This window comes from Plectropomus leopardus, chromosome 2 (genome assembly GCF_026936395.1).
Source record: "Plectropomus leopardus strain MGB_pleo_1.0 chromosome 2, ASM2693639v1, whole genome shotgun sequence".
Classification (NCBI taxonomy): Eukaryota; Metazoa; Chordata; class Actinopteri; order Perciformes; family Serranidae; genus Plectropomus; species Plectropomus leopardus.
In genome coordinates, this window is record NC_142177.1 from 4,479,953 (window position 1) to 4,499,836 (window position 19,884).

At 38.5% G+C, this 19,884-nt stretch overlaps 1 protein-coding gene across 3 annotated transcripts in view; it reads right to left on the minus strand.

The window, feature by feature from the left end:
• The window catches only part of LOC121952252 (receptor-type tyrosine-protein phosphatase gamma), a 505,310-nt gene that overhangs the window by 137,803 nt on the left and 347,623 nt on the right, over positions 1-19,884 (minus strand). For all 3 annotated transcript variants that reach the window (XM_088083307.1, XM_088083299.1, XM_042498811.2), the window contains exon 5: positions 5,816-5,911. In XM_088083307.1, the coding sequence (XP_087939433.1) occupies positions 5,816-5,911 (96 nt within the window). The remainder of the gene's footprint in view (positions 1-5,815; positions 5,912-19,884) is intronic.

Below are 19,884 nucleotides of genomic sequence, written 5' to 3' on the forward strand. Positions count from 1 at the left end.
ATGTTGCTGTCTCTAGCCGAGTGTGTGTGTGGGGGGGAGTGGAGGCCTGCAGCGCTGTAAATAAGCAAATAAAAGGGCAATGATAGCCATTTACAGCAGCCATCTATTTCAATCACAGGCTGCGGTGCAATGCAGTGCTGGGTCATAAAAGCCTGATTCCCAAGCTCAGCCGAGATGATGGGCCCAATTTGTCCTGTAACACGAGCGTGATGATTTAATTAATACATGACACAGGAGCAACAGTGAAGTTGCTGCAGAAACACACTGATGGAAGGGGAGGGAGAAGATTACATATGAATGGAGGCACACTCAGGAGGAAAGGAAAATAAGACAGGCACTGACCATGTTTACACAAAATAAGAAATGGCATGATAATGAGATTTAAACGATTATATGTGCCAAGGAAAACCGCAAATAATGAAATCAGCCCAAAATTCAAAGCATACCACTTTGCTCAAACAGTTAAGATGAGTTGTTTTGAGCTGGGGTGTTGTATTGGATTGTATCACATCATTAAGGGTTTTCTATGCTGATGTTCATTATTCTATTCTAATAAGTTTCCTATCACTAAAAGCAGATCACTTCCAACATCCAAATACCTCTATCACGTGATCAAGTTTTACATGTGATGTTTTCATCAGTGAACACAACCTATGATTTTATCTGATTAGCTTAGTATGCAATTTGCAAATTACATTATTGATTATTAATTAATGCAAATTAAATCAGCTAATTTACATGTCACTTTTGTGTGTTTGATAAGAATTAGCAGTATCTGTAGCATAAGATAATGTTCAAGCCTTTGAAACCTAAGCAAATTGGTTTGATTTATTTAAAAAGAATGGAAAAAAGGCAATGAAAAACACATGACCCCAAAAAAGAAAGAAATTAGTCAAATGTTGAAAAACATGAAGTTACCCAAAAAAGTGTAGAAAATTAAATATAGATATGTATATATATATATATATATATATATATATATATATATATACACACACACTAGGACTTTTCTTAAAAGTAATTTTAAATATATATTCAAGTTGCTTATATCCAATACGCCAAAATCACATAAAATATTTGAGTTCAATGGCCTTTTAATTTCAAAATCAGATGTGACAGATTTACCTCCATAAACAGCTCTACTCTGAGAAAAACTTTCCAAACTGTCAGTGCATGGTGATTGGAAGAGCCCTGTGTTTGTAATTGGCCACAGTTTTTCCCAGCCTCACACATGCCCACATGTCATATATGATAATGTGGTCTTTCTCATCACACCATGTATGCATGTGTTCCACAGGTGCAGCAGAGGAGCCCTCACATGACATTACCAGAATTGTGCTTGGCATGCCCCTGGTGCACCAGGCAGGGAACACATGACTGCACTCTGCACTGCACCACAAAGTTTCCAAAATAAAGCTCCTAAAGCCCCATTCAACAGGTTAATGTTGTACCAGCTGAAATCTATTTATTTATTTATTTATTTTTTTAAAGAAATAAGCCATTTTAATGAAAAAGGAAGACAAAATTGACTGTTAAGCTCTCAAACTTCTTTGCTTACACACACACTAGTCTTAAGTCTTTTCTGTCCCTGTGGAGCGCTGTGTGGGAGGCTGCTGTAGTACAGTACAGCCTGGCAGAGGACACGTTTAAGCTCATCAGTCCAGAAGAACTTCTCTCTGAACAGGACTCATCAGCATCAACACAAGCAGGCCCAGGAGACTCTCTCTCTGTCTACACACACACATACACACACACACACACACACACACACTCACATGCATGGCAATACAAAGTCTTTTTTTTTCTTACTCTCAATGCAAAAGCTATATGACTGATGCAAAACCACATCATACAAGCACACACTTTGCCTACACACAGTGACACACACACATCAGCTCTACACTTGAACTAAGAAAGCAAAACCTACTTGAGTGATAACAATGCATCACACAAACATTGATTTACACACACAGATCTTAAGAGATGTGTTTGAATATGTGACTGCTTATTTGAATTTGGCACACATCACACAATCAGCAACTTTTTTCTTTCAAAACAATAAAAATACAGGGCATGCCTCCTGTATATACACACACACACACACACACACACACACACACACACACACAAACACACATGGAGTTTAAAGCTGTCTTCTCAGGTCACCAAAGAAAAACTGAAGCATGTGAGAGAGGCAGGAGAGCGAGTGGCACCTGGATGAATAAAGAAAAATGCACTTTTGAAGGCCGGCGCCCACACACACTCCTCTTTGCATAGGAACAAACACATGAACATAGCTCGTCGGGATCTATCTGCGAGAGCCAAGTTATTGAGGGCACTGGGTTCAAATCAATCTTTGAGTTGCGAGCTGCAACTGCACAATATCATCACCAGGTTCAGAGGAAATGTGCGCATATACTGCTGTATCATAAATCTGAAGAGGGCCGAAGGAAAAGAGAACTAAAAGAACAGACAGAGTGACTCCTGTACTGGAAGACAACTGGAGTTATCTGTCAGGAAAAGCAGCACTTTTGGCTGCTTTTCAAAATAAAGTCAGCTTTTTCTACCATTTCATTCAGCTGCTCCGAGGCTCCGTCTGCTCATCTATTCTGTTTTGTCGTAACTGCAAAACTATCTGTTTCAACTGCTAACTCATTTTCTTTTTGTGGACACATGGTCCTCCCAGAGAATTATCACTTTAGGAGACCCCACTGACCCTTAATCTACCGCCAGCCTCAGGTCAAAATTTGAGACAACATGACCTCTCCACAAAGGATATACTTATCCTCTTTTTTAAGAGACATTAGAAAACTAGAATTACTGCTTTGCGGTTGTATGGCTCCAAAAACCCATCCAGTTGCAGATACAGTACACACATGTCTGTGAAAACATGAATGCTTCACACACATCTTCCCCCCTGCCGACACAGAGGCCCCCCTATACACAGAATGTGAATAAAAACACAACACCCCCCAAAAGAAGTACTAATTTTAAAAAAAGATTTAAAATAAATCAATAAATATATAAAGATAACAGTAAAAATAAAAAATAAATAATAATAAATAATAAATAAGTAAAAAATTAAACTGGAAGTGAGAGGTAAATAAAAGGATAAAAGCAAAAAGTAAAGTAATAAATAAATATGTTAAAAATAATAAAATTATTTAGAAAGTAATAAAACTGAAACAGACTAAAACATATGAAAAAATAGTCAATAGATAAATTCCAGGTAAAAACAAAACTAAAAAGATAGGTCTTGAATTTGCTTTTGCATATTTCACGAGAAAGTCATGGATGCAAGGTCAAGGTGACTTTGACCTTTGATCTAGGGCCACCAAAATCTAATCAGTACATTTAGAAGTCCAAATTATTGTACCAAATTTAAAGAGATTCCATCAAAGTGTTCTTGAGATATTGGCTTCAAGAGTATGGGATGGATGGACAGATGGACACACAGCCAGATCATGCTATATGCTTGAAATTTGCATCTGTATATGAGTCTTCATATATTTAAATTTGCATTTTTTTCTTCTTGTAAATGTAAACACATTTTAATCATCTCAAAAATGCATAAAATCAGTTAAAAAGGTTACTTCTGTTGTTTATACTTCTGTTATTTTTTACTTATATTATCAAGAGAAACGTGTCTAAGAGTGTCATTATGATTCAGTGTGAACATATGTTTGTCTGCACAAGAAATATGAGCCTGAGAGCGAGAGAGCGAGAGAGCGACTACAGACAGAGGCGGAGAGAGAGAGAGACTGAAGTGAGAGTGGGAAATATTAACCGGGGGTTAATGGTCCGAGTAAAAGCCCACTTAGGTAATCGATGGCCTCAAATGAACTTTTTATTTCTGCCAATTGAGAGTGATAGAGCTGACAGTGATCCCAGTCCACCCACTGCTCCACTCAACAGGCCTGAGAGGACTTTATTGGTGGCTAAACTTTGATGCTGATCTACAGGTTTTACAGCACATACACTCACACGACATCACAGCACGCACACTCAGAAAATCAAGGATTTTAGCTTCTGGAAAAAATGCTTAAAGGCAAAATGAGAAGAGAGATGATGAATAAGGCCTTTCTCAAACCAGACTCTACCCACTCTGTTAGTCCGTCTGTAGTCTCCTTCACAGCTGAATGAAGCACGCTTTATCAAGGTATGCGGTAAAACTATGGCAGGCTTTGGGACAAACTTCTCTCTCTGTGGCGGAAAGAGGAACTGTTGTAATATTTTGTACTCCCATTTTATGTTATTCATATGTGTTTGAATATCTTCTATTTGATCTATAGGATATGCCTCTACAATAAAAACAATCGAATCAATTGATAAAAAAAAGTGAAATAAATACAGGTACATACATTTACAAGTTTCATCATGTAATATTACAACTTTTTCTCAAAAAATGACAAATTTTAGCATGTGATATTACAATTTTTTCCCCTTGAATTAGAATGACTTTATTCTCATTAAATTACAACTTAAATCCTGTAATATGACATGTTTTTTCTCAAAATTACAACTCCAAATAGTACGTTTTTTCCCTTAAAACAGCACAACTATATTCTCATTAAATTATAACTAATTTCTTGTAACATTAAGACTTTTTCCCCCCAAACTTGCAACTTTATATTTACTTTATATGACTTTATTCTTGAAATATTATGTTTTTTTTAAATAGTGTGACTATACTATCATTAAATCACAGTTCAATTCTTGTAATATTAAGATTTTTTTTCCTGAAAAAAACATTGTAACTTTATAATCAAAGTATTATTACTATTTTTCTTAAAATACTGTGATTATATTGTCATTAAATTAAGACTCAATTCAATTAACATGATGACTTTATACTCAAAATATTGTAACTTTATTCTTGAAATAGTATGACTATATTCTCATTAAGTCACGATTACATTTTATTGATATTAAGACATATTTTCCCAAAATTGTTACTTATACTTGGAATATTGTGAATTTATTCCCAAAATATTCCATCTTTTTGTCTAGAAATAGTATGACTATATTCTCATTAAATTAAGACTCAATTTTTTTATTATTAAAACTTTTTTCACAAAACTGTAACTTTATACTCCGAATATTGTCACTTTATCGAAATATTTTTTTCTTGAAATTGTGCGACCGAATTCTCATGCAATTACGACTTTTTTGATTTTCTTTTCTCTCAAAAGTACGACTTTAATATCTCAAACTCTCAGGGGTTTTTTTTCACAGTGGCCCTCATCCTGCTTTACATGATAGATCAACAAAATAGGACCCTTCACTTTAAAAACCATCCCTCAGCCATATTGCTTGATCACTTTTGATCAATATATCTGAACTCAGTCTGAGCCCAAAGAACTTATGAACTAATTAAAATTCAAAATTTCTGTAACAGCTTCTGTCTAAATGGATAATATTTCATCATTACTTCAGTCATCGTCAGTGGAGCCTCTGCAGACTTCTGAGTCCCGGTCCATCTGATAGACTTTAGCTAAATGAACTTTTCAAAAGAGAACACGAAAACAGTGAGCCGGAGCCCTGCAGCTGCACTGTGAGTCCACATGGCCTAGATTTCCCTGGCTGGGTAATGAGCCTCAACTATAGAGGCTCACTCTCTGTGTTTTGTTTAGTTGTCACAAACAACAAATAAACTCTGGCACAATGATAAACAGATAATGACACAAGTTTAATTTGTGGCTGAACTCTCAAACCATAAATCCCAAAATCCAAATCCAACAAAGTGGCCTTTTTTTAAAAGAGTACACATGCACAAACAAAAACAGGCTTTGGAGGGGGAAAAAAAGGTTCCTACCTGGAAAAACACAGCCATGGCTGCAATGATCCTCTTCTCTCTCAGAGCTGCACTGAGGCTGTCAAAGTCATCTGAGTTGTACATGTAGATCTGCATCTGTGACAGACAGAAACATTGCGTTAGGGACAGAAAAATTCCATAAATACGTGAAAACTGACATTTTGATCATTCTGTTGCATTCAGACCCTTTGAAACGTAGGCATATTCGTAAGAAGGCAATGACCAAAGAAATGTACCACAAATTACAAAAAAAAATCAATAAAAAATGGCACAAAAAAATAAATAAAAGGAGAAGAGAAAATGACCTAAATATGAGTTTTAAAAAAGAGGGGAGGATTATTAGAAAATAAAAAAAATAGGGAAAGTGTCTAGAAAACTGTGTGTATTATTATAATAATTTTATATTTAAAATTATATTACAGAAAAAAACGTACATAAAATATATTAAAGAAAAACATATATGCTTTCTCATTTTCAGGACTTTTTAAGGTCTTTTTTTGTTGTTTTTTGGCAGTGGTTCACGCTTATTTTAAGGTAGTTTTCTGGTGACATTTTCACAGTTTTTCACATTTTTGGAACTTTGGCCCTCAATTTGCCCAGGTTTCAGAGGGTTAACAACTTTAATTCTCATGCTGATGATGTTACCATCAAATTTGCTTCTGTAAAACAACATGAGGCACATGTAGGACGAAATGAATGGCTAAACTAAAAGTTTTTATAAAAAACCTTTCATAGTTTGTATAGAATATTACTGCAAAGACTAAAGTGTAAAAAGTGTTAAATAAAAGGAACTCTTCTATACAGTCCATGACAACTGGCACATTTTTTATCTTAATTCATAAGTAGATATCTCAACACTTCCTGTAGTTAAATACAAGCCAAACAGAGAGTCTAATTAGTGCTCCTGATTATGTGTATACCGGCATTTCACACACACACACACACACACACACACAGACACACGCACACTCGGCCTGCTATCCTTTGCAACCCAGCAACTGCTGAATTCCAATATTCTACTGCTGGGAGCAGCACCTTTATGTGCAGAAGTGCAGCCCAGTTTTTAATAAGACTTTAAAACTGATGAAAACGCCCAACAGAAGGAAAACTCCACATTGCAGTTTTTCTGTGAGATTTTCTCAAAGTAATGTGGGCTAAACAAGCAACATATGGAATCAACAGCTCGGGGCTTCATACTGAGGGAATGAGTCAGCTGAAAATCTGCACTCCACTGCTTAGTCAGTGTTTGTGTAATTGCAAGAATGACAAAAAACTGCAGTTAATGATTTATATGCAACTGGTGATGCAGTAGTAAATAGGAGATCGGTGAACTTTGACCTCTGGTGTGGCACCTGTTTTTCTTTCAAACTTGTTAACTGTTAACTATTCATCAAACAAAGCTTTAAACCTGTAGTTTTTAGAAATAGTCTGTTTTAATCTCCTGCATTTAAAAAAAGCTGAAATATAAAGAAATGCAAACAAAGCATAATTTGAATTTCAGATTATTTAATTGAGGGATAAATTCTCTATATATCCTTACTGTAAATTGTTTGAATTTGCAATGAAAACTGAATCTTTTGACTTGTTAAACTCCTTTTAAAAAATATGATTCCCTGTTTTGTGTTGTTCAGCTTAGTTTAGTAAAAAATTGAACTACAGATAGATTGATAGAGAGATAGCTAGATGGATAGATGGATGGATGGATAGACGGACAGACAGGGGTTAAAAAAAAAAAGTACAGTCCATTACGTTGACTTGCTGATTATCAAATCAATCTAATGCTTTGGAGGCACAACAATTTTATTGCCAATGAATGTAAGGTTAGAAAAATACACTTCTTAACATATTTTTTATTTAACATAACTTCCAATATAAAACACTCCCAGCTCTAATCCTGTTCTGAATTCAATTTCTTTAAAATAATACATATTTAAAAGAGCTATTATATAGTAATGAAAGTAATGTAATGTAATGATGAGAAGTAGCGTTGGTTGTTACATTGAATGTATGGTCTTTAAAAATGCCTAAAATGCTATAGAAATTCATTGGCAAAAATCTGTATGAGCCCTGTTCAGAGAGGGTCTGATTCAACGTTAGGATCACTTTGAAGGCTGTGCTGCTGCCGAATCGTATCACATTATACTGACAAGTGTTTCTATTATTTTGTCCATCCTGTTTTTATCAGTGAGGGCAGCTGAATAACAGAAACATGTCTCTAAATCAACACAAACTGAACATTCTAACCTTCCTGAGGGAGGATTTATTACAGGGATGTTGTATCAGACTGCATTAGTTTCGGCTGGCTGTACCTAATAAACTGGACACTAAATGTATATTGCTGATTTTGGTTATGGGATGGGATTTTTTTTAACCATCATATTCAATTACCTGTTAACCCATTAACTGGACAAACTAATTGTTCTACCACTTTAAGTAAGATTATATAAACACAATGTTTAAGTAAAAGTGAAAGTAAATTGTCTTCGCTATTTGTGTTGAAGAGATAACCAGGTTGCAGCCTGAAGTCAATAATACTGTGAAATGGACTTGGACGATGTGTTGTTCCTCAGTGAAAACCAATGAGTACACACACACACACACACACACACACACACACACACACACACACACACACACACACACACACACAGAAAACTGGTCAAACAGTCAGCCACTATTCGGTTGTCATGGTGATATGGAGGCATGACGCATTTAGGCACACAGCAAATGTTGAAATGAAAAACACATTATCGTGCCTGTGTGTGTGTGTGTGCATGTCTATAGAAACAGTGTTCATATGCACATTCGCAGTGTCTAGGAACACCTTCCTGCATGCCAAAAGCAATTCTGGGGTCTTTTTCCTCGCCAAGATCAACGCTGCCAATATCACTTGTCTCGCATTTTCTCCAGCTTGCTAATCCGCACATAAAGAGCCCTGTGCATCGCTTTTTGATCTACTCGCGAAGTAAACAGTTGTCAAGCAGCCTGATATAGAGTCTGTTTGGTGAATTTATAGCAGAGACGGCTCAACTGGAACAACACATTCCCCCAAATGGGTATTAATTAAAGTCAACGTGGGGGACTGTGCTGGTGAATGTAGCAGTGAGAACAATTAGAATCACTTTAAACACAGCAGTATTTGCCTTTATGATGCTGATGTGTGTTTTCCCACATAGTGAAATGAGATGGTGTTGGCATAAAGCAGATGAAAGACTGGATTTTACTCTGCTGCTGATATGAATACAACATTCATCCATCTGTGAGAGTTAAAAGTGAGTGACATCAAGAGTTTAAAATGTGGTAGCTACTGGGGCCCTTTAGTTTCAGTGTGAACTCATTCATTAGAAATGAATTACAATGTTAAATTCCAGCCTGTTCTCGTTACGATGTCGTCAATGACCGCCACTCTATTAGTGGCTTCGGCATAAGATACCAGTGCCAGAAGCCACCTTTCATGGCAGTATGAGCCGCCTCTGGCAGTGTCACTTTGTAGTATAGCCAGATGGATCCTTTCATGGTGTTATGATACACTGCTGTTCTGCGGGAAGGCACCTGGAGTGGCAGTATGATGGGCAAAATGCGGCAGGACAGAACCAGGCCATATGATACACGGCTGGACAGTGTCAAGTTGAAACGCTACTGGTAACAATATTATATCAGGAGCTTTCGGGGTCCCGTGGGCAGGAAGGGTAGTGAATACGTCCAACAAAGCCAATGAACTTCAGACTTTCATACTGGAGCCCGGTGTTTGCTTCCTGTATGAATATGGAGCCAAACCATTATGTTTTTTTTCTAGACCTTGCCAATGCTGTTGTTGACACCCTAGTGTTAGTTGGTACTTACCTTTGTTGCCTAAATATAACTACATGCTTTTTCTGCCTATACCCAACTATGTGCTTTTGGTGACATCCCAGCATTGGATGCATCCTGGAACGTCAACAGCAGACACGGGCGAATTCCTAGAGTGTAATATGTAAATCCAAGAACCATCTGACAAAGCGACAATATGTGACGACGTGGGATGTGAACATGATGTAAATACACAACACTAGCTACTGAGTAATGAAGTCATTTTGATAGGATACATAGGATTACACAAATCATGGAATTATTTGGGGGACTTAACATATTTTAAGTTTACTTTATATATTTTTCTTTTATTACTTTTACCCTCTATAGATTTTTTAGCATTTTACAACTACAGTCTGTTTAAAGAGGACCTATTATGCTAATTTTCTACATCATTTTTGTATATTCAGTTACCACTAACACATGTTGACATGCTAAATGGTACTTCTGTCCCTCTACAATAACTGCCAGTCAGCTCTGATTGGTCAGCATTTCTGAGTGTTCCCTTTTTCAGTTGTCTGCAACATCACTGCAGCAAAATAGCTGAACTTTTTACTCTGAACAATAAACAATGAAAGCTTCTATACAAGAAGAGGAGAAAATTAAGAACATCACAAACCAAGATTACAAGTTTCTCTTATGTTAGCATGTAGCTACATGCCATTAGCAGTGTACTTGCAGCTGTAATGGAGAATAGCGACACTTTCTACTATGAAAAATCACCAAGGAAAGAGTTTAAACACAACCAGACATATTTCAGCAGGAAAATGATCTGAAATTGGGGAGAAATTAACAACATCATCAACCAAGATTACATGTTTCCCTTAGCATGTAGCTACATGTAGCAGTGTACTTGCAGCTCAAAAGGAGAACAGCACCTTCTACCATAATAAAAATCACTAATAAACATAACCAGACGTGTTCAGGTGGGAATATGTTCAGAAAACTGGTAGAAATTTACAACCTTGACAACTAAATTTTCATGTTTTCCTAGCGTTAGCATTTACCCGCATTTAGCAGTGTAGGCTACATGCTCTAAACAGTTGCAGTAACATTCAAGGGGCAGGTAACCATATAAAGAAATGCAGTACACTATAGCGTCATAGTGTAGCCAGAGAATAAAAAAAAAAAAAACAGGTGGAAACAGAATGTTTAAAACAGGGCAAAACCTGAGGGTTGTGCTCACAGGGATTATTTCTACATACATTTACCTCATTAGTAAAAATGTTGGCCATGTTTAATTAACCTTCTTCTTTATAACACTATATATCACTGTCTATATATCCCAGTCACTGGGAGAGTGGATACGATGATTTGCTTTGAATGATGCTACAGCTACATACATTTTCTCACTTCTCTGATTAAATGGGAAATAAACAGCAGACTGGGGGTTTCAGTATTAAGCTGGGACCGTTTATTGTGGAGTGTCTCCAGGACACAGAGCTGATAACAACCAGCAGGATAAGACCCATTTTGTATATTTAATCATTTGTAACTCCTCCTCTAGTCTAGGCTGGTCTCGCACAGATTGCAGAAATGTACAATGCCAACTTTTAATTCTGACGCTTGCATAGAATGATTTCAGGTGGATTGTCTGTTGAAGCTAACCGTAGTCAACTGAAATAGTGTAGTAGTGAATCAGAATAGTTCTGCCATGAAGATCATGATAGCACTTTGCAAAATTTTTATTTGCTACTAATAAAAAAAAGTGACATTTTTTGCCAAAACTGTGGTTGACGTTTTCTTGGTTTGAAGGGAGGGTGAGTCTGGATCATCATTTAGGCAAACTGTCCTGATGCTCCAGACCCTCAGACGACCAGCTCACCCAAGGTCTACTGTGTGGCAATAACACTGAGATATGATAAATAACACATTTGTTTGGTAAAATGTACAATAAAACACAAAATAAACTAAAAATCATATAAACCCTAACATAGCTCCTGCACTTTTAACTTATCTGGTGGTCTTCTCTTGTACAAGGGCCCTGTGTTAATTTCTAACTCTGATACATTTCATGCAGCACTAGGTCAGAACTCGCACGCTTTCAGCATATTGTGCCGTATCTTACACCTGGCGCAAAGCAGCAGTTGCCGTGTTTCATGGCCAGCGCCCATGTTGTGTAAGTAGCAAATGTACATGTGCCCATCTGTGTGCCCATGGGAGTGTAGGTCTTAAAATAAGGTGTGACCATGCGTAATGTCTGCATGGTACTATTTTGAGGCAGCAGAAGGTGACTGTGCTATTGACCATCAAAAACCTGGTCTGAAGTAAGTATTTTCCTGCTTTTTAAAGGGTTCATTATCCAGATAGTAAGATGTGCCTTCAGGCAGGTTGACAATATGTGTACCCTCTGCTTGTTACACACAAATAATCCGTCATATATGAGGAAAATATTAATGACATATTCTAAAAATCGAACATAGCGGAACACAGAGCAGAGCTGCTGTCTGACTCCAACATCAGGAGAGTAGCTGTGCACATTTACGCAAGAGGAATAGCACAACTTCATTGATTCTTCATAAGTTAAAGTTAAGTTCTTTTTCCTCTGTCAAGTATAGGAAACAGAACTTAACTATAGTTTTTATTTTTGCTGCTTAAATGTCAATATTTGCTGCAGTGACATTACTGTTATTTTTCTTCACTTTAGCAGAAAGCCGCTCACTGCTCCAGCTCACAGAACCCGCCATGTACAGAGCACGGCACCAGCTGCAGGTACGCCTGACTTTTAAATGGAGATGACACTGATTGGTTGAATTCATGTTGCACACCCCAAACACAACTATGATCAATTAAGGGACTCAATACAACCCCTTTGCCCTTTGAGCTTTTCTTTGTGCACAGAATATGCGCCAATTAACCAGCAAAAGTGGAGTTGGACACATTCTAATCATTTAGACAATCATTTAAAAAGGGCCCACAATGTACATTTAACACACAAATGCGATAGCCATATCAACGTGATTCACCTTTGCCTTATTACACATCAAACACAGAGATTAACGTTCATCTGGAATCCTGTATCAGTGTACATCCAATTTTCACTATTTTGACAATCCAGGAAGAAAAACAACTATTTTTCGCTTCTAAATAGTCACCCCACTATGTTCACCAGCTACTCACTATTTTTGTTTGTCTGCTTGAGCAGGGCAAGAAGTGAAGAGCGGGTTTATCAGCTTTTTAGCTAGAAACAGGTGCCTGCTACAGCTGCAAACGAGGTTGATGAGAGCTGTGGGAGTAAACCATAACAGTAAAGTTGCAGGCTGTAAAACCAACCCTCAAGCTCATTAATCCAGACGTGCATATAGGAATGTTTAGAGGTTAAATACTTTTTGTTTGTGCTTCTTCAAGTCTCATTGTGTCTGTCTCATTTCTATATTTACCATTCATATTGTGTTGTGATGACTCAAACCCACTAAATACACACAGATATACATACATATATATATATGTATATACATTTTTCCAGTTTTTCTGGGGGGGATAGAAAATTATGCACTTGACAGGTATGGTTGAATATTTCAATCAGATGGAAGGGTGCGGCCATGATGAAGACCATGGTATCTTGAGTACAAATGTCACTCAGTGTAAACATCCAACACGATGGCATCCCAATGCATTGCATATCACCACTTTGTCAGTCGACTTTCGCTTTTACATGTTACGCTCTAGGTATCCTCCTGCATTTGCTGTAACATTGCAATCCATGCTGAAACCAGTGCTGAGATCTCAACACAAGTGCATGGTTAGGATTAGGCAACAAAACACTTGACAACCAATGCCTGGACATCAACACAAGTGCATGGTTAGGATTAGGCAACAAAACACTTTTGTAGGTTCTGTAAAAAACATTACAGTTTTGCTCTACATTCATACAGGAGGCAAACAACAGGATACAGGGTAAAAGTCTGAGTATTGTTGGACCAATGCACCACCCCTACCGCCCACCCAATAGGGACCTTTCAGCTCCTTTGTTACTGGCAGCATTTCAACCTGACGCTGTACAGCAGGGTATCATATGGCTGTGACAGCTTGCTGGCCGGGTTATCAACTGATGCCCACCAACCGTGTATCATACAGCATGCCAGGGCTGTCCAGCTGACTGGTGGCTCTTCATAACACCGCAAAAGGCTCCATCGGCCGCAACAGAAACTGTTGCTGCCCAACAGCATATCGTGCTGTGGCTCTTGGCATCAGTATAATATGCTGAAATCGCTGACAAAGGCGCAGTATTTCTCGACTTGGGAATGACAATGGGTTGGAGCATTATACACTTTACCGCCAAACATACAATGCAGTAAAACAGAATGGAAAACAAGTGGGTCTTTTTTCTCAAGACTATAAGCCTTTCAAAATGTCCAGAAGACAAACTGTTCATCCATGTTGGTAGCAAAAAAACACAAGCACCATCATCAAGTGTACATACAACTGAGACATCATTTTCTCATCCACTCACTTGTTTGTTTCCTCTCTAAATCAAGCCTTAACCCCACTGCTCTCTCTGGATTGAGACAGTGTGTTAGAGATATTACTTGTGAGGCAGTCGTTGCGTTGCGGTCTGCCCTGAGCCTTCACCCTGCCAACACAAACCTATGTGTGTCACTGCTCATTTAGCATTTGGCCCACTGCACCACTTTCTCCATATTTATAAGAGAGGGAGGCTTCCAGCATGCAAACACAACTACAGGAGCGTCTGCCAAGACTTGAGGACAGACAGCGCAGGCGGAGGATTCAGACCGCCAGCAACAACATCACCACGCTGATGTCGATTGGTCGATAGTTGCTTTACGATGGCTAGCTGTGGTACCAACTGTGCACAGATGGGACACATCACTGCTGCTACAGGGTGTCTGCAGATGGCCTGTTAAATTAAATGCATTATGAGGCTTATTTAACACCAAATATAATAAATTTGAGTTTTGAACAAATCATCATAAAAATGGGGGTGATAACTTGCTGAGAAGGGCCTTATATTACTACGTATGAAGCACACTTTTCTGTACTTTATTTGGAGCTTTTTAAATCACAGTTTGGGCATCTTTATTCAGAGAAAGTGAAATTTTAGTGCTGCAGGATACAAAGGGCCCTTTTCTGCCCTTTCCTTGGCTTGCACAAAGCACAAAGTTTCCCAGTTTTATACAGAAAAACATGACTGGCCTGACCTCGGCACCACCCAACACCTTTGCAGTGAACTGGAAAGCCAAATGCGAGCCAGACCTAATCATTCAACATCAGTGTTGGACCTCTATGGTGCTCTTGGGGGAATTCTTGTGAACTGGAGCAACACTCTGCAGCCAGGTGCCAAAATCCGGTGGAAAGTCTTAAACTAGAAGAGTGGAAGCTGTTCTATCAGCAGATTAATGGGAAGGGTTTTATGTGGCACATAAAGACGGAGTTGGACACATATATGACTACTAGATAAAGTCGTTTTTTACATCTGGGGTACTGGTGTAAAAAAAACTATTACTTTAAAAAAAGATGGTGGATGAAGAGACACCAATGTCTGAAAATATAGAGCTGGTGGTAAGCTGGATAATAAAATAATTCTCAGTCAGCACTACACTATTTTACTTCTTCTCACACTTTTTTTCCTTTTTTCCTTCCTGAAATGTGATATCCAAGTCCCGATTTGTATCATTTAACAACGACTGGCCCAAATTGAAATGGACTGACTCCCACTTGGTCCAATTAATCATTAGGCCCAAATCATAATTATAATCAGCCTAACAATCATAATGTGTGACTCCACCTTTTAGCTGAGAGCCAGATTTGTGAGGCTGCTGAGCAATGGGATACAAGGGCTGTTACATGGATAGGTTACAAGATAAATGAGAAATCATTTGCATTGTTCCCCTTCACTCAAACATGTTCTGTGTCTATTTATGTCAACTAAAATATCTGATCTTGAGTTTACTGACATGTATCTGTACAGTTTGTCAAGAGAGACGTGTTTTCACATTCCTCTACTGAAGAGGGCAATGTCTGTGTACTTCCTAATCAGTGGGCTCTGAGTTGAAAATCTGAGGTTTATTTGACCCATCCCCCCTCCGCGACTGACCTACAGGGATTTTCAGCACCTTATATTACATTGTTACTGGCAGCGTTTCAAACTGACGATGCCTGGTGGCGTATCATACCACCGTGACAGGTGCTGTCCGCACTTGGTGTAAAATTACAGCTCTGGGTGGCATATCACAAAAGATAACTTTTGGTGTTGGTGTCCAAAGCTAAAATCACTGACTAAGCTGTGTTATTTGACGACTTGGGAATGAGAATGGGCTGCAATATCACAATGTGCATCCTACATAATTGTTTTATTTATTTATTTTCTTAAATAATCCCAACATTTTTGTTATTCTTGTAACAAAAATGTTGGGTTCCCTTTGGACTGTGTTAGGTTGTTCGAGCTTGACAGAGCAATCAGATCAGACCCAGTCCATACTCATACCCAAGTCATCGAGTACCACCGCTTTATCAGTGATTATAGCATCAGACCCCGACGCCAAATGCCACCTGTCACGGCTGCATGATATGTGGCTGGATGGCGTCAGGTTGAAACGCTGCTGATAACGACGTGATAGAAGGTCCCTATAGGGGAGACGGGAGGGGTGGTGGATGTGTCCCGCAAACCACAGACCTGCTGTTTGCTGTTTGCCATTTGCTTTTGTGTCTAAACCTAACCACCACTATTTGATGCCTAATCCTAACCATGTGCTTTTGTTGACATGCCAGCATTGGCATCCTGTAATGTCAGTAGCTCAGAAGGATACCTTGAGCCTAATATGTAGACACGAAAATCTACTAATGTGACAACTTGGGATGACGTGTTGTAATACCAGGTGTCAGTGAAATCATGTTAAGTCATAGTAGGATGCAATCTGGATATGAGACACGTTTCAATGCAACAGGGGGTCAAAGTAATCAATTTCTTGTTGTAACAATGTAATAACTCACCTCTGTCCGATGCTGATGACACGCAGAGCCACAGCACGAATTAAAGAGGAAGGACTTGTTTCATAAGCTGTTCTGGATAAATGTGTCATCAAAAATGTAACAGTGTTCAATCACTCTGCTGCGCTGCTCATTAATCCAGCCATAGGCAGACAGTAATGTGGCTCAGGTCTGTAATTGACTACTCCAATGGTGAACTCTATCATGTTGTAATGGTGGGAGTCACCACTTTGTGCTCATGTTTGTCTTTGGAATGTCTTTGAACCAACTCTCCTTGCATATCAATATTCCCCACTGGCACCACAATGAGTCTGTCAAATATCTCTTCTCTCACCTTCTTGTGATTCCTATGATCTGCCAAAATATTGAAAAAACCCTTATCAATAACATGAGGCAGGAAAAGCTATAATTTGTAGTTATAGAGTGAGGGGCAAAGAAAGACAAAGAAAGAGAGAAAGAAACAGGTAAATGCTGCTCTGGGAGGAGTAGAGAGGGAGAGGAGGAGGAAGCCTCCTTCTCAGCGATCAGCCTTAGGGGGCCTGTAACAGCACCTCTCCCTTCCTGGAGTTCAAAAGCCTGAGTGGGAGAGGGAGAGGGAGAGACACTGTTGAGCCTGGAGGCAAGCCATCTCAACACCAAACAACTGATTTATTTTCTGCTCAGAAAAACACTTTGGAGAGGAAAGGGGAACCCCCTGTCGCTCCCGAGGCAAGCAGGGTCCACTTTCCTACTTTTACATCTTCACAGCAGGCCAACAGACATCATCACGCAGCCAGTCTGAAGCCCGCTGCAGACTGAGCTGCAACCTGTAATCAGAGCCAGAGGAAGGCTGATGGGCGGGTCACGGCCCTGGTTAAAAATGCCTCCTTTATGCTCCGTCTGCCCCGAGTGAACAGGAACACTGTCTAGAACAACATCCCCACAGTGATAATCTCAAGCACCTCAAACACACTGTTTAAAAAAACAAAAAAAACAAAGGTAAAAAGGAAGTGACCCGGCCAGCTCATTAGGACCAATCAGAACCTCTCTGTGTCACTATGACTCAGTCTGGGCTTTGAGTGAACTCGGAGAGGTGAAACAGCAGAGAAGAAAAGACAGGCATACAACATGGGCTCTCAACCTTAATATATAAAGCTCCGAATCTATTCAAGGCCAAAGGTCCGATAGTGATTTATTATAGTGATATCAAAGATAAAATGATACGTTTTTGCCCAGCACCCAGGCCACTCAGAGAGAGGCGTCAGTAGCTCTCTCTGCTGTGTTACAGGTCTCACAAACAACTTGTTTTTTTGATTTATAGAAAGATTTTAAATGTTGAAGTTTCGTTGTCTTCACCTCTGTATTCTGAGGATATTGCTGTTTGAAATGTCTGTACTTTGTGTCATAGTGGCATTTTAACATTTCCACTCTTCACAACTGTCAACACATGGGCTTCATGCTGGATTGGGGCAAAATGAAAGCAAATTTCTCTGTTCACTCGTGGTTAAAAAGTTCGGTTTTCCTGGTTAACTTTTTTTTTCTTTGCACATTTGGATAGTGACATCCTTACCACAATGGCGACATAATGTACACTGACAGAAGAAGCCGAAGTCCTGCTTTCTGGTACCCGCAAGACAGAACATGAACGCCCGTTAGCAATTAACTAACTTGCTAATTTTGACGCCTGTTAGCTGACCCTTAAACTCTGACACCTGATGACCTCAACGTCATACAGACGATGGCTGTCAATGTTTGTAAGAGCTACTTAAGTAAACATATGTTCTTAGAATTGGTTCGGTAAATTAAGGATAATATAGGTTTCGATTTAAGTTTATATAAATAAATAATAATGATACTAATATATGATAACAGTATCATATGTTTGTTACACTTCAACATACCGTGGTCAAATGAAACTGTGTCTATGAGGGCAACCCCCCCCCCTTCCCCCAAAAAGCAAAAAACATAATAATCGTTCATTAAGCATAATCGAGGTAACCTGTTCAATTAATCGTGATATTGATTTGAGTTATAATTGCCCAACCCTACTGCTCATATCACCAATGAGTTTCATGATTGAAATAGATCTGGTGTTTTACAATGGTGGCCAGTTCAGTTCACTGGAAAAAACAACAGACCAATGAGGGCTCTGTGAGATTAAGAATTTTACACAGCTTACAAAACTACATCCATAAAACACAGAAACAGAAAAATGGCAACAACAGTGGATGAGATCAATGCAGTGTGTGTGTGCGTGTGTGTGTGTGTGTGTGTGTGTGTGTGTGTGTGCGTGTTTGTGAATGTGTGTGATATCATCATCAAACACAGATGTGATGTAGTGTAATGTACTCAATGAAGCATTAATATGTGGGAAGGTAAGCACAGGAGACAGACTCTCACCATGAACAGGCTGCAGTGATGAATAAGGCAGGCCGCACTGCTGACACCTTAATGCATCATTATTATAGATGTTCTAAGTGGTTTCTGAGGGAGGGGAGGACGAGCTGATTTAAAGCTAACAGCCAACCTGAAAACTAAACGCAAATGCATTCATTCTGAGATGTTACCAGATTCTATTATCTATCACTGAACAACTCTCGTCATGCAGGGACTCAGAGAACAAAGCCTGCGTCAATCACGTCTTTGAATACCATCCAAATCCACACACAGTCTTCAAAATGGAAGAGGAAGTGAATTCCAAATACATTTTGGAAGTTAAATATGAAATGTCTTATCAAAGACAACATGTGTTCAACCCTCTGTCCTACAAATTACATTCATATTTGGATATTTAGCGTAAGCAAAATACACTTTGGAGGACCCAATGAGCTTTTCTTTAACTTAAGTTTATTAATATTCATAATCTGCTCACATCATTTTCACAGCTAGCACTTTTATTTATTTATTATTTCTGTGGCCAACAATTAAAACAACTTAGAGAAGGGGCCATAATAATAATAATAATAATAATCTTTATTTCCCATATTAAAAACGTCTACACAAGAAAACAAAAGCCAGACACCCATGCAGACCTGACCCCTAATCACATAACCAAAATTTAGAACATTAAAAACATTTAAACACAAATAATAAAATAGCAATGTGCACAAAAACATATGAGTGTGCAAGTTCTAAAACAATCTAAATAAAATGCAACCTCATTTAAGCAGATAAAAACGAAGATTAAAAGAACAACCACGTGTGTAGGCAGATAAGACGCTAATGAAAGAAATAATGCTCTATAAAACAGGCTGAATGCCAATAAAAGAATAAACTCTTGAATGTAAAACAGG